General features: G+C 41.7%; 1 protein-coding gene across 1 annotated transcript in view; it reads left to right on the top strand.

Moving 5' to 3' along the window:
- The window catches only part of LOC107553695 (ankyrin-3-like), an 87,206-nt gene that overhangs the window by 57,154 nt on the left and 13,277 nt on the right, over nt 1-16,775 (top strand). The window contains exons 35-36 of the mRNA XM_016236005.1: nt 4,363-11,574; nt 12,276-12,350. Of these exons, the coding sequence (XP_016091491.1) occupies nt 4,363-11,574; nt 12,276-12,350 (7,287 nt within the window). The remainder of the gene's footprint in view (nt 1-4,362; nt 11,575-12,275; nt 12,351-16,775) is intronic.

Below are 16,775 nucleotides of genomic sequence, written 5' to 3'. Positions count from 1 at the left end.
TACTGACCAATAGGAACATAATGATATTACCACTGTCTCACATACTATTATTTGACTTTTTTTTTTTTTTACAGTTTCTAGCCATGCAGCCTTTCTCTCTGGTTTTATTACAGCTGTACCTTTTATAGTTTGCAGAACAGATAGCAGAACATTAGAACATTACAATCTAAAATTGCTCTTTAAAGCATTAAAATAACTAAATTAAAAGTTAAAATCACTGAATTAAAATGAAAATAAATAATAAAGAAAATGACTACATTTTAACTGCTATAAGAAACACACATTAACTAATTTGAGCTTAGTAATTAGTACTGTAGCCTACTCGCTTACATTTGATTTACCTATTACAATAGTCCCTTTACAGTTACTGCTATCATAAAAATACACTTTATATGTAGGTTTAAAATTCTACAAAAGACACATTTAATGTCCAAAAACTAATTTTTAGCAAAATGTATATTTTACTCGCAGTTACTGCTATCATAAAAATACACTTTATATGTAGGTTTAAAATTCTACAAAAGACACATTTAATGTCCAAAAACTAATTTTTAGCAAAATGTATATTTTACTCGGAATTACTCGCTCCTATTCGATTGTGCTCCTTCTGTTTAGCGTGCATGCGCACAGCTGCGCTTGTTGCTCTCGCATGCCTCGCCCACTCCTGACAGCAAACTGGATATGTTTACATGACTTTCTAACATTTACAGATGAAAAATATACCTGTGACATGTCAGTTATGCACCGAGGAAAACACAACGTCTCAAATGCATTAAACAGCACAGATATATTCGCTGTTTGCGATGGTGGATCGATTTGATTCATGATCGACATTAAGGTCTGTTTAAGAATAAGCGTGCACAAATTAGTTAGATTGTGTGAATTTAATTTGTCGTTAATGGAACCGCTATTAGCCCCAATTAATTTGTTAGGTTATTTCAAGTCAGGTTTTGGACTTTAATCCCCACCGTGGTGTTGTGATGCGGCATATTCACGCAGCAGCAGCGGTGATGAGAGAGCGCGCTTGAAAAACAGTTTAGAGAGGAGAACGCAATCTACATATAAAATATTGGTCACAGATTATTGGTCACTTTCTAAATAATAAAAGTATAGCGCATCCACTAGTAATTATATACTATATAAATGAATCGTTTTTGACCGATGCAAATATGTTAGAAACGATGCATCACGATATAAATGACATTTGAACTCAAACCGTTGCAGTCTGTCAGTCTTATAATGGAAGGGAATGTGAATCACGGCTTTGAGAGTAAAAAAAAAACAGACACAAACAAAACCAAATTAAACCCTGCGGCTCGTGACGATACATTGATGTGTAAAGACACAAAACGATCGGTCTGTGCAAGAAACTGAACAGCATTTATATCGTTTTTACCTCTGATGCACTGCAATGTCTGAACTGTCCTGAGCGCGTCCTCGACAGCAGGCATGTGAGGCGTCTTCTTCTTCTTCTTGCTTTACGGGGATCGCAGACTTATAAGTGCATTACCGCCACCTACCTCTCAAATGAACCATTGACACTGTATCTACAATCTCAATTAGGATCAATGTATCGTCACGAGCCGCAGGGTTTAATTTGGTTTTGTTTGTGTATGTTTTTTTTTACTCTCAAAGCCGTGATTCCTATTCACTTCCATTATAAGACTGACAGACTGCAACTGTTTGAGTTAAAAATCTTCGTTTGAGTTCTACTGAAGAAACAGTCACCTACATCTTGGATGCCCTGGGGGTAAGCAGATAAACATACAATTTTTGGGTGAACTATCCCTTTAACGACGGGAAAACGGTCAGCGCGCTCGGGCGCATGGTCTAAACGTGTTTTCCATATTCTCTTGATGAGTAATGGGTGTTTTTTGGGCGTAACGTGCAATAAACCAATCAGAGTCTAATCTCCCATCCCCTTTAAAAGCCAGTTGTGCTCGCGCCATGGCGGGTTCGCTATTTAAATGGCGGAATGTAATTTGTAATTTTTTTAAATGTTTGTGTGCTGCTGCGCGTCCCTGTGTGTGTAATAAGCAAAGTGTACGCGCGTAGTGCACCCACCTATAGGCGCATATTACTAACACGCTCTTTAACTAACAAAGAAAACATATTTTAGACCAGATTTGAGTTGGTCTATGGCGCAGTCTATTTTCAGTTCCTCAAAATAGCAACGCGCCAACAATGTGCCTGAACACACCTCTTTTTTAGACCAGCACGCCCATGGGCGCAAATGCATTTGCTATTTAAACAACGCGGCGCAGGACGGGAAAATGAGAACTGCGTCGGGCTGAAACTAGCAAAAACACTTGTGCCGTGCCTTGTGCCGCATTGCGCCGGGTGTATGATAGGGCCCATAATGTTAGTGTGATTTTACATTTTAAAAAACATAATTTAGAAGTAGCAGGCAATGTTCTATCCTGTTTTTGAGCCTCTCTGCAGAACAGTCTGTTTTTGTAGATGGGGGCGCATTCAAGACTCGCAAGTGAAGCCCACTGCTATGATTTGCTAAGTTTTGCTTATTAAAATAACAGATGGACGCTGCTGTGACATACTCTGAAAACAACATGGGTCATTTGGGTTAAAAACGTTTAAATACTCAGTATATATCAAACGGTCTAAAAATGTAAAAACATACTTTACTCATGCTTATGTGTTGTGACATTACTGTTGGATCCACTCTAGTCAGATTCAGCATTGCATCATCATTTACTTTTAGTCTCTCTGAAAAGCCTGCATCATACTGTCTTCTTTACAATGAACATGTAGCAAAGTACGGCAAACAAACAAATAGTGTTTAACTGACGAGATCCGGAGCTCTTTGCTAATTTTATCGCATGTTTACACCGGACATGCAACGCGACTATAGACAACAGAACCCATTATAATCTGTGATTCTGTCTACACTTGATGTGGCACGGATTGATGCAACAAATCCCAGACAGTACACTGATGACATACAAGCATTCACGCCGCTTCTGACCTGAAAGAGAAATTGATTCGCGACATGATGCAACAGCGCTCGCGTCCCATCTAGATATGTTAGGATCACAAGGAAGGTATTCAAAGATTATTTTTCACAATTTACACTACACAGTGTCTTGTAATCTTGTAATGTCATATGTATGGGTCTGTTGATGGAGTAATCCTGTGTTTGCATCTCTCTAGTATTTCCTCTCCTCCTACTACAAGCGCGTATCAGTGGGCGGGGCTAAAGAGGCAGTGATGTAGAAGCAGTCATTGATCTTCCCCTGCGAAGGCAGTGTTTAGCCACATTACTATGCCATAAAGTGGCACATTCCAAAACAAGTCATTTTTTGAGCTTGATTTCAATAAAAGCTGTTTTTATACTAACGATAAACTTTTGAGTTTTGAAACTTACAGGATGTTTTTATAGTACATTGACCTGTTATATTTCAAAAGATCAAGGGAAATTTGATTTCTCAGTTCATGACCCCTTTAAAACTCTGTGCCTTGTAATTGGTCCGCTTTATCTGCTTGTTGCCATTTGAGGGTAAAGGAAAGTAGGTTTGTCACAATACCAAAATGTCAGTAGCCAATACCAGTGAATTTTCATTTCAAAACCACAGCTAAAACTAATAGGCTATTGAACATGCTCCATTAATTAAAAAGTTAATTATTAAGGTAAATATTAACAATAAATTAAAACAATGGCATATAGCATTCGAGTTTCTCAATTAAACATTACATATATATTCTGTAAATAGTGATTGTAATTCAAAAATTAGCTGTACAATTTCTTTTTTTTTCTTGTAGGCCTAACTTTGTGTTTATGTTCAATTGTAGATTGTTTATTAAATGTATTAATGTTGCCCAGCTGTGATCGGTGAGTGTTTTTTCCATACAATTTTGTTTGTTTAATATTGATGATATAATAAATATTGGAAGGTCTGTTAGGCTGCATTTACACTGCAAGGCCTAATGCACAGATCTGTTTTGACTGAAATTTTATTGACGCAATATAAATTAACTCTGTACTCAGTACTACCAATACTGTAGGATTTCATACCTAAACACCAGTACTTATGACATCCCTAAGCAGAAATTAATTTTAATCATTTTATATCTGATAATAGTTTCAGACCATTTTGAGCTTCTTGGTTTATTTAAGTGGCAGATATTTTTTCATAATTTTGCATCGCCACCCATGTGCCACAGACATGTGTTATGTGTTTTTTTGTGTTTTTTTTTTCACTTTTCATTGTCAAAAGCCTCCACAGTTTCAGTATTTCCACTGCTGCTTGTTTTTGGATTTATCCCCTGACTAAATCTTTCTTGTTTCTCTTTTCTCTCTTATTTAACTATTTCCGTTTACTTTGTTTATTAATTTAATTATGCTAGAAACAGCTGAAAAAGGCCATAACACCACTCCAAAAACCACGCCGCAGCCTTCTGGCTACGCTTACAAGCCTGTCTTTACGACGCGCTCCTACCAGGCCTGGGCGACAAGCTCTCCCGTCAACGTCCCTAGCCAGACCAAGTCTGGATTTGGCTCCCTCTCCAGCTCCTCATCCAACACCCCCTCAGCCTCCCCACTGAGGTCGGTGTGGTCTGTAAACTCTGCCTCTCCTATCAAATCTATTATTGGAGGTTCACCAGCATCTTCCATCAAATCTGCCAGTGATGTTGCATCACCAATTCGATCCTACAGAACAATCTCCTCACCAATAAAAACTGTAGTTCAAGGTGCCCAGTATCCAGTCCAAGCTTCCCCCACCCTTCTGTCATCTCCAGTCAAAAGTGCCCCTGATCCAGTTTCATTTAAAGGCCTCACAGGGCTCTCAGCCAGGACATCTCCTGTACCATCTGGCGGAACCTTGCTGGAAAGATCCTCCATTGCTATTACTCCTCCAGCCTCACCTAAGTCTTCTCTAAACATGTACAGCTCAAGTTTGCCATATAAGTCTGTCGTAACCTCAAACCCTCCAGCAACCTGCTCCCCCATTAAAACTGTCCCGGGCTTTTCCTCTATCAGAACCAACACTGATGCCTCTGCCAGAGGATATCTGTCATCCCTCTCCTCACCATTGAAATCCGGCTCGGCCACTACAGCAGCTGCACTGATCAATGGGACAGTTTCCCCAACCAAATATCGCTCCTCCTCCCCAACAACCCATCTTACCAGCACCCTGCAGGAAAGAATTCAAGCCACAACAAATGCAGCAACAACAAGTGTGAATGCTGCCTTTGATGAAGTGGAAAAAACTTTCAATTCCTGCTCTGCTGGCTATGGCACACTAAAGTCAGTGTCCTCCACTCCCTCATCCTCTTACCAGTCTATCCGTTCCTCTGCATCCAACTCACTGTATGCCTCCCTTAGATCCCCTCCGAATTCTACCACAACTGTAACTTCCAGCACTATTACAGTCCCTGTCTATTCAGTTATAAATGTCTTACCAGAACACCAATTTAAAAAGCTCCCTGAAGTCTCCATGTCAACAGCTGCTCTCCTGTCCCCCAGAAGAGCCATGCCCCAAGAGGTTAATGCCCAGACTCAGTCCTCTTTTGCCAGAACTCTATCTCCTGTCAAGACTCCCATGCACATGTCCCCAGGAACAATAAAATCTGCTACATCTTCATCCCCTCTGTCCAATAGCCAGGAGATTCTAAAAGATGTGGCTGAAATGAAGGAGGACCTAATCAGAATGTCTGCAATTTTGCAAACTGATACAAATTCAAGCTCCAAAGGTTATCATTCTGAGTCTAAAGAACATAAAGGGGAAGATGAGGAGCCTTTCAAGATAGTAGAGAAAGTCAAACAGGACCTGGTCAAAGTCAGTGAAATTCTTAGCAAGGATGTTTTGAGAGAGAGTAAGGCAAATATTAAAAACAGCAAAACAGAAGATGTCCTAGAGGTTGACATAGATAATAATCCACAAAATGAGTGGAGATGCCCCCCTCGATATGAAACATTAACCCCTCAAGTCAAAACAAAAACAGTATCTGACAGAGATTTTAACCTTGCTAAAGTTGTTGATTACCTAACCAATGACATTGGCACAAGTTCTATTTCTAAAATAGCAGAGGCTAAACAAAGAACTGAGGAAGCAAGGAAAGAAGGAGATGAGAAACAAAAACGGGTCCTGAAACCTGCAATGGCATTACAGGAACACAAGCTCAAAATGCCTCCAAATAACATGCGCCCTTCACCTTCAGAAAAAGAACTTTCAAAGCTAGCCGATGCATTGTTTGGCCCTGAAATAGCACTAGACTCTCCTGATGATGTCTCCCATGACCAAGACAAGAGTCCACTTTCAGACAGTGGGTTTGAAACTCGCAGTGAGAGAACTCCCTCTGCCCCCCAAAGTGCAGAAGGAATGGGGCCCAAAGGACTCTTTCAGGATATTCCTCCTGTCATCACTGAAACACGCACTGAGGTTGTACATGTCATAAGGAGTTATGAGCCTCCAGAGGATCCTAAGGAGCCAGCTTTGGAAGATGCTAGAATGACAAAGCCTCCACTGCGATGTTCAGACACTGAGCCTCGATCACCTGGTGGGTCGATCAAAGAAAGAGTTAAAGCTTACCAAGCCAGAGTCAATGCAGAGGATGATGTGATGAGCAAAGGTATGCGGGTCAAAGAGGAAACTCACATAACAACAACTACAAGAATGGTGTACCACAAACCCCCCATTAAAGAGGCTGCATCTAAGAGGATGGAGGAGACCATGTCTGTACGAGACATAATGAAGGCCTTCCAATCTGGGAAGGATCCATCTAGGGAGTTAACAGGCCTGTTTGAGCACAAAAGCAGCAGTGAAGGGGCAGATCCATCTGTCAGGCCTCTTGACCCAATGCCCAAAGTCGAACGTATCATTGAGGTTCACATCGAGAAAGGCAACAAAGCTGAACCAACTGAAGTAATTATCAGAGAAACAAAAAATCACCCTGAGAAGGAAATGTACATATATCAGGGTAGAAGTGGCATGAAAGAACTGCAAAATAGGATGGGCAATGAGCAACATGACATAGAACCTGAAGAATCTCTTCCTTGTTATCTGGACTCCAGAATACACAAGCCTGTCTCTGTGGAGGATGATAAGACCTTGAAATTGCTTAGTCAGCAGTCAGTGGAGTACCACGATGATGAATCCTCTGAAACGAGGGGAGAATCATACAAATTTGCAGAGAAAATGCTCCTGTCAGAAAAATTTGACTCTTCCCATTCAGACTCAGATGAATCTGTGATTGACAGGTCTCGATATTATGGTGAGGGAACACAAGGTGGTTCAATTAGAGAATTCATGCTAAAGCCTGATAGGTCAGGTAGATCATCAGAGGATGACAATTATGACAAACTCACTTTGCTGCAGTATGCTTCTGATCCTGAGAGTCCAAAAAAGTCTGTTTGGATGAGAGTTTCTGAGGATGGGCAGAGTAACAGCAGAGAGAATCACAAATATGAGGACAGAGTAGACAGAACTGTAAAAGAGGCAGAGGAAAAACTTAGTGAAGTCTCACAATTCTTTCGTGATAAAACTGAAAAACTGAATGATGAGCTTCAGTCCCCTGAAAAGAAGCATCGTAGACAAGATGCGAGGGAGACTCGTTCTGGGCCCAACTCAACATGTAGTAGCCCAGAGAGGTCAGTGTACAGGAATGGAGGTACTGGAGAGGACTGGAGTAGAGACCGGTTTAGGGATAAGTATGATTCCCATGACAGAAAATGTGCCAGTCTACCAAGCAGTCCTGAAAGACGAGTCTTGCTTCGATACAATGATGACCCAAAAAAGGGAGACAGCTCATCCACAAGCAGTGCAAGTGATTCGTCTAAATATTTCCAGCCCTCAACATCTAAGGTTAGCTCGGTAAGAATGAAATTTGAATCAGAGACCCAGAAACAAGATAAAGGTCCGCAATGGGGACAAACTTCAGGCTCCCCAGTGAGGAAGCTGCAGGAAAGTAAGCTGCCTGTTTATCAAGTTTTTGCAGGGGGGAAAATACCAAGGTCAATAGAGTCTTCAGAAAGTGAGAGAAGCCCCAAAAAAGATAGTGAGGGTGGGCACAGTTACAATGTACGAAAGGCTCAAGCATTTGCCCAAAATCAGCAGAGTGACAGACAAAGAAATAGGTCAGATAACTCTTCACCAAAACATCACCAAAATGTTTACAGTAAGGAGCAAATTGCCAATGAAGATAGGAAAATATACAAAACTTGGGAAAACCATGGCAATGGACAACTGAAAGGACAAAAGACAAAGCTCACTCATACTCTAGTGCATGATAGGCAAAAGGATGACTCACAGAATGAGCAGCACTCATTGAGAGATGGAAACACCATGACAGAAGAAACAACTAAAAAGATAATTTACACAGAGCTTGTAATTCGAGAAGATCCTAGTAATGCTGAAAATTGCAATGGTGCTCTAAAAAAAAACTCGGAATCACAAATTCCTGTTAGGGTTTCATCTAGTTTTATAGACCATCATCAAAGTAGTACTTTAAAGTTAGATTCCTCCATTAAATCTGAAAGAACAGGGTCTCACATAGCCAGAAATACACAGTACCCTAATTCTGGGGCTAGCAAATCACCTAGTGATGTGTCATCTGTAGTGAACTCAGATTCTAGCAGGCAGATTGTTAATATAGTCTGTAATGGTGTGGATGATAACCAAGTTGAGTATATTGAAAAAGTGACCCCAGGTGTCACTGCGGACATTAAACCTCTTCCTGTGTATGTCAGCGTTCAAGTAGGTAAACAGTATGAGAAAGAAACTGCCACTGGCCAGTTAAGCACTTACAAAAAAGTTGTAAGCCATGAGAGCAGGACAGTACATGAAACACGTGGAGCATTTTATTCTGTCAAACAGAAACAGCCGCAATCTCCACAGGGAAGCCCTGAAGATGACACGTTAGAGCAGGTTACATTTATGGACAGTTCAGGGAAGAGTCCAGTAACTCCTGAAATGCCTACCTTTGAGGAGGTCAGCTACGACCTGAACTCCAGAGCTCCTGAGCCTGTCATCAGTTCCATGGCTGGCATGCCTAGCCCAATCCCAGAGGAGTCAGAGGAAGAGGAGCAGCCTAAGACATTCATTTTCAAGGCAGTATCAGCAGAAAAAGCCAAATCTGCCACTCAATCATCAGAACCTTCAAAAAGAAAGCAAGACTCAAATGGAAAAAGGTCAAAAGACAAGCGCATAGCTTACATCGAGTTCCCACCACCACCACCTTTAGAAACTGAGCATGCTGACCCTGAAAAGAAGGGGTCATGTCCTTCCTCAGAAGCAGAAACAGAGATGATGGAGGTGAACCTTCAAGAGGAACATGACAGACATCTCTTTGCAGAGCCAGTAATCAGAGTCCAGCCTCCTTCCCCTCTTCCACCTGGAGCTGACAATAGTGACTCTAGTGATGATGAATCTGTTTTTCAGCCTGCCCCCCTTAAGAAGTACACATTCAAAATGGCTGAGGAGTGTGAGAAACATGTTAAGCCTACGAAACCAGAGAGAAACAGCTCACACCAAAAGGAATCAGGTATCAATGGCATTGTCAAAGGAGAAGAGGTAGAATGTGAACAGAATGGAAATGATCAATCTATCACTGATTGCTCATTAGCAACAACTGCTGAATTTTCCCATGATACTGATGCCACTGAGATAGATTCTCTTGATGGGTATGACCTACAAGATGAGGACGATGGACTGAGTGACCCTAAAACATCCAGCCTGTTGAATGAGGGAAAAGCAGGAGATCGGCCTTTCAGCCAGAGCAAACTTGAAGTGATTGAAGAGGAGAGCACGCCAAATGAGGAAATAGGGGAAAAGGCAAAAACAAAGAGGCCATCTGGGAAAAAGTCAGACAATGGGAAAGAGGATAAAATCTATTCTTTGGAGGGAAGACACCCAGATAGACAAGGTTTTACAGATGATTATTTTAAGTCCCAACTAGAGGAGGGCATAAACACTACCTTTAAAACTGTGGCTACTAAAGGCTTGGATTTCGATCCATGGTCTGGTAAAGTTGGAGAGGAGGGAGCTTTTGATGCTAAAAACAATGATGAAGATCCGAAGCCCTGTGCTTTGTCAGTGGAAGACAAATCACAAGCAACCACGCCGGATACCACTCCAGCAAGAACCCCAACAGATGAGAGCACCCCAACTAGTGAGCCCAACCCTTTCCCCTTCCACGAGGGCAAGATGTTTGAGATGACCCGCAGTGGTGCTATTGACATGAGCAAGAGGGACTTTGTTGAAGAGAGACTTCAGTTTTTCCAGATTGGTGAGCATACATCAGATGGGCAGTCAGGGGACAAGGGGAAAGGGGGCAGGAATGCGGGGGTAGTCGCCTCTCACTCAAAGGCAGGGGAAAGAGCTGTAGAGGGGAAGGTAGAGGCAACCACAGATTTAACGCCATCCAGAGGCAGCACAGTGCAAGGCAGTGCTGACTGCCTGGACGCACCTCCATTTGCTGACACCACCTCATGCACTGTCACAGCCTCCAAGGTCGACCCCAAATTACGCACCCCCATTAAGATGGGCATCGCAGCTTCCATTACTATAAAGAAAGACCCTGGCTCAGCTGAACTGACTGATGCTAAAACTGAGTCCTCAGACAGTCAGATGCCGGAATACATTAGCTTGGAGTCAAGTCAATTAGCTGAAAGTCACTTTGATAGCAGGGGCACTAACTCTTCCCAGACTGGCAGAAAAGATTACTCATCAGAAAACTACAATAACAACAATAATTTAGAGTCATCTAATGTGCAGGCCAACTACATCCAGTGTGGTAGTGTAGTGTTCAATTTGCAGTCATCTTCTGAACCCACCTTACAGAAAGCTAGTAGAATAGAAGCTCAGTTTTGTAGGGAGTCTTTAGAGAGAGCGGACAAAGCCATTACTGAGAGTCCTCAGACTAAAGTAGTCTCAGAAAACAGGCAGACCAAGTCTAGGCTCCCAGTCAAGGCAGCAGGGTTCAGTTTTAACACACTCAGTTCAGGGAAGCAGAAGCCTCAACAAGTTGTGAGGCCAGAGGCAAGGAAAGTGGATCCTGCATCCATAACGCCTGAGCCCAAGTCTAGAATACCTGTCAAGGACATCAAAAGAAATGGTGCTGTTAACTCAGCTGTCACAGCTCAGGTAGTTCCAAGGTCAAGTAAGCTCACAGAGTCAGACAGATCAGTCAGACCAGTAGTTCCCTTTAGGCTGCCTTTTAAAGACAGGTCATCTGGTGCTTCTAATGGTTCAGTTAACAAGGCAGGTAGAGGCAGCTTTAGTGAGGTGTGTAGGCAGTCAATTGAGTTCTTAAAAAATGTTAGCGGAGAAGCAATAAAGGTGGCCGAACGACTTTCAGACGAGGAGAAACAGACACAGGGAGAGCAGTCGCAATCGGAGGAGGACAGCAGCACATCACGAAGCATCTCACTATCGGACCCCTCTCAGTCCCAGCCCTCCCTCTCCTCTGGCTCCTCCCGAGGGGTCACACCCTCAAGGACAAAGGTCACAAGGGCGGCGGGCAGTGAGAGGAGGAGGAGTAAGCGGACTGGAGGAGGGAAGGAGGGCAGTAAGAATGATGGGGCTCGCAGGTCGCCCCCCGTCGCGGAGATCAAGCCTAGTTTGTAAAACTTTATTGAAAACTTTACTTGATCTTTAGTTGCATGAGCCGTTGTGACTGACTGGATTGCCTGTGGCGTGAACAATAGCTGTCATTCTTGTCATTCTTTCATCACTGTGCTGTGTGACTGTACCGTACTGTATCTGTCCCTGTCAGATCTCCCCTTCTCTCTCCCCTACCTTCCACAGATAATTTATCATAATAATGACGGGTGGGGCACTGAACAGTCTGTCTGTGCTGGGTTGGTTAAAGGAGCGTTGTTGAGGAATTTATACCTGCTTCAGTGTTTGTTAACTTTGTTAGAAAAAATTTACAGTACTATGTTGTCTGCATGCCTCATTTCAACAAAGTCTCTTTTTTGTTAATGTTTTGATTTAATGTTTTTTAAACTGTTGTATAAACTCAGTTATTGCCTGCATAGATTCTGTGGAAAAATTGTTTCACATACACAATCAGAGCACCAAATGTGTAGCTGAAATGTTCTAGTTCACTGTCTTGCCTGTTCTTCCTTTTCTAGCCAAACATAGTACTATTCTAAAAATGTCCTTTAATTTTTCCTCTCCTGTTAATAGGTTCTGTTGGAGAAAGATCTTGTTAATTTTTCCTTGTTTTGGCCAGAAAAGAAGGAAGTCATCTGGATTTTTCTTTTGAAATGAATAAGTAACATGTTTGTAATGTTTTTGTTCTGTATGTCATGACAGGTCCACAGAGTCCCTGTGAGAGAACAGACCTTCGTATGGCCATTGTTGCTGATCATCTGGGACTGAGCTGGACAGGTAAGACTCACTTTGCCCCATGTGCCAGAATAAAAGAGGTTACATTTCACTTGCCAGACACTAATTATTTACTACCAACCTTCTGAAAGCTAACTTATTTAAATAGGGAGTCAAATTATAATTTGATCACTAATAATCAATGGGAAACAATCCTCAGAACAGCATTGCTGTGGTGCCCTCTTGTGCCTTTGCTTGGTATTGCAGTGCAGAACTGGATTGATTTTATTTTTATTCAGAATTTTAATTGAAATTAAATTCAGTTCATAATTCATCACATCTGACAACACACTATGAAAGACTCACTGTATTTTCCTAAATATCTGATTCTGATTAGATTTTCAAATGTTTAGTTCAGAAACAGGAATTCTTAAAGGGGTCATATGATGTGCTAAAAAGAACATTATTTTGTGTATTTGGTGTAATACAATGTGTTTATGCGGTTTAAGGTTCAAAAAACACATTATTTTCCACATACTGTACATTATTGTTTCTCCTCTATGCCCCGCCTTTCGATTTTTACAAAGCTCATCGGTCTGAAAAGCAACATGTGCTCTGATTGGCCAGCGATCCAGTGCGTTGTGATTGGCCGAATACCTCAAGCGTGTGACGGAAATGTTACGCCCCTTACCATATTGTGACGCTGAGCGACGAGACAAAAACATTAAAACTCATTATAAACGAGGCATTTGTTGCATCCAGTGAGGACATAATTATGGATTATAATGACTTATACTGTCTTTTTATGCATTGTGTTGCATCACGCCGCATAAACATAAAACCATGTCTGCATTTGTGATCGGAAAAATGACAAACAACAAGCGCTACTCTACACTGCTCAAAACTCGCGTTTGAATAATCAGTGGCAAATTCTTTAAATATGAAAATGTACTTACAGACTGTGAGTCAGAACAGCCGGCATTGTAGTCTACTCTACCAGGATCAGGAAACAGTCCTCCATAAAATGAGCTGCACATATCTGAATATTTGGGTTGAACTGTTCTGGAACAGTGTTGTAAATACAACTTAACCACTGATTTCTAGGCGTGTCCTCTTTTGGAAGGCCAAACAAAGTAGTTTCGCTTTCGTAACGAAACACACAGCGTCTTCACAGCATGGCGGAGGCGGTGGCAGCAACAATAAAGTTACGCCTTCTTTGCGTGAACATTTGGGCGGCGTTATGCAAATCTTCCCACATTGTGACATGGGGGCGTGTTTGAACGAGGCGTTTTAGGAGGGCGTGGACGAGTAAAGGGGTCAAGTCAAGTCAAGTCACCTTTATTTATATAGTGCTTTTAACAATACAGATTGTGTCAAAGCAACTGAACACCTCAAGCGTGTGACGGAAATGTTACGCCCCTTACCATATTGTGACGCTGAGCGACGAGACAAAAACATTAAAACTCATTATAAACGAGGCATTTGTTGCATCCAGTGAGGACATAATTATGGATTATAATGACTTATACTGTCTTTTTATGCATTGTGTTGCATCACGCCGCATAAACATAAAACCATGTCTGCATTTGTGATCGGAAAAATGACAAACAACAAGCGCTACTCTACACTGCTCAAAACTCGCGTTTGAATAATCAGTGGCAAATTCTTTAAATATGAAAATGTACTTACAGACTGTGAGTCAGAACAGCCGGCATTGTAGTCTACTCTACCAGGATCAGGAAACAGTCCTCCATAAAATGAGCTGCACATATCTGAATATTTGGGTTGAACTGTTCTGGAACAGTGTTGTAAATACAACTTAACCACTGATTTCTAGGCGTGTCCTCTTTTGGAAGGCCAAACAAAGTAGTTTCGCTTTCGTAACGAAACACACAGCGTCTTCACAGCATGGCGGAGGCGGTGGCAGCAACAATAAAGTTACGCCTTCTTTGCGTGAACATTTGGGCGGCGTTATGCAAATCTTCCCACATTGTGACATGGGGGCGTGTTTGAACGAGGCGTTTTAGGAGGGCGTGGACGAGTAAAGGGGTCAAGTCAAGTCAAGTCACCTTTATTTATATAGTGCTTTTAACAATACAGATTGTGTCAAAGCAACTGAACCGCATTATGAAAATAGTGTGTCAATAATGCAAAATGACAATAGTAAACACTAATTCAGTTAAAGACAGTTCATCATTCAATTCAGTGATGTCATCATCCAGCTCAGTTCAGTTTAAATAGTATCTTTGCAATCATTTGCAATCAAGTCAACGATATCGCTGGAAATGAAGTGTCCCCAACTAAGCAAGCCAGAGGCGACAGCGGCAAGGAACCAAAACTCCATCGGTGACAGAATGGAGAAAAAACATACTTACCTCGGACTTGTGAGCGTCAGCCTGGGATGTTTCCAGCGCGGCTATCCGCTCTCTCAGCTGGGTCTGCTTCTCCACCAGGTCGCAGATCTGCTTCTCCACGGCCTCCAGCTCGAGCTGCATTCGGTGTCCTCACCTTCACTCAAAGGTAGACACACATCCGCCATTAAAGCAAGTAACAGTGAATAGTGTATAAAACTAAATAAAACTAGTGATAACAAGGCGCTCTGATTGTTTTTGTTGTAGAATACGATAGGGGATATATTCACACATTATAGAAACGAAAATGATGGTGAATAAAATTGATTTTAAGATAAAAAATTAGACGACAAAGAATTAACTTGACCGTCATATGATGTTGCTAAAAAGAACATTATTTTGTGTATTTGGTGTAATGCAATGTGTTTATGCGGTTTAAGGTTAAAAAACACATTATTTTCCACATAATGTACATTATTGTTTCTCCTCTATGCCCCGCCTTTCTGAAATGTGTCGATTTTTACAAAGCTCATCGGTCTGAAAAGCGAGGTGTGCTCTGATTGGCCAGCTATCCAGTGCATTGTGATTGGCCGAATACCTCAAGCGTGTGACAGAAATGTTACGCCCCTTACCATATTGTGTTTCCATCATACGGTCTATGGTTTCCATGTGTCCGGCACGATGAGACAAAACCAATAAAACCCATTACAAACGAGGCATTTGTTGCATCCAGTGGGGACATAATTACTGATTGTAATGACTTATACTGTGTTTTTATGCTTTGCGTTGCGTATTGCGCCGCGCAAACGTAAAACCATGTCTGCATTTGTGATCTGAGAAATGACAAACAATAAGCGCTACTCTACACTGCTCAAACTCGCGTTTGAATCATCAGTGGCAAATTCTTTAAATATAAAAAACATACTTACAGGCTGTGAGTCAGAAGCACCAGACTGTCCTTGCAAAGTTGGAACTGCCCCACATTATAGAAACATTATGTCCTCTTTTGGAAGGCCAAACAAAGTATTTTGCTTTCACAATGAAACACACAGCTGCTTCAGTGAGTGGCGCCCGGCGGATTCGACAAAGGAGGCTTGCGGCAACCACATGTGACGACCCCGGGCTGGACTCCGCTTCTTCCACGGTGAAAGCCGATCCGGCGATTGACAGCACGAAGTTGATGTTTTTCCTCAGCGACCAGCACGGATCATCTCTAGGCATGACAAAGCGGATATCGTCCTCTTTTGGAAGGCCAAACAAAGTAATTTCGCTTTCACAATGAAACACACAACATATCCACAAAATGGCAGCGGCGGCAACAATACTACAGCGAGAATAAAAGTTATGCCTTCTTTATTTGCGTGAACATTTGGGTGGTGTTATGCAAATCTTACCACACAGTGACGTAGACATGTGGGGGCGTGTTTAAACGAGGCGTTTTAGGAGGGTGTGGACGAGTCTTAACTTTTATAAAGAATATCTCTTTGGATTTGAGACTTTAGTCTTTGCAACTTTACAGATCTTCTTTATGCACCAAGAGCTTGTAACACTCCAAAGAGAAAGGAAAAATGTAAATTGCATCATATGACCCCTTTAATTTGAAAAGGTATTCTAATTATCTGTTGTTCTGGCAAAGTTTGTAACCATGGAAAGTTTCTAGGTATGTTTGTCTAATCATACACTACCTCATAGAGGGAACATGATGTTCTTGTGGATGTTTGATAGGTTAAAGGCATTTTTTAAAACTGTAAGTTTTATCAAAGTGAGATGTACTAACATCAGCTTTTGAAATGTCAGTCTACAATTATATACCCCTAAGCACGATTTGCTCCATATTAAGCAATCTTTGTCTTTGTAGCTGTTCTTCTTTTATGTCTGAGTCATATGCAGTGCTTTGTTCCACATGGTTAAAAATACAGGCCGTTCCATGTTTGATTGGGAGCTATATGCAAACTCTCTGAACTCAGCTCTGTAAGAAATGTCATTCGGCTCAAAACCCTTTGATGGAGCCATCACTGTCAACTTGCATTTTTACCTTGGTACTGTATCTTTTCAGCCATGTGTGATATTTGTGAAATGTGTGGCTTCCTGCATCCTCTGCCTTTATAAAGCTTGATTAAAGAGCAGCTGTCGAGAG

The sequence above is a fragment of the Sinocyclocheilus grahami genome, unplaced genomic scaffold (genome assembly GCF_001515645.1).
Source record: "Sinocyclocheilus grahami isolate Dianchi unplaced genomic scaffold, SAMN03320097.WGS_v1.1 scaffold18.1, whole genome shotgun sequence".
NCBI lineage: Eukaryota > Metazoa > Chordata > Actinopteri > Cypriniformes > Cyprinidae > Sinocyclocheilus > Sinocyclocheilus grahami.
The sequence above is the reverse complement of the archived record's forward strand: the minus strand, read 5'-3'. Positions and strand labels throughout refer to the sequence as shown.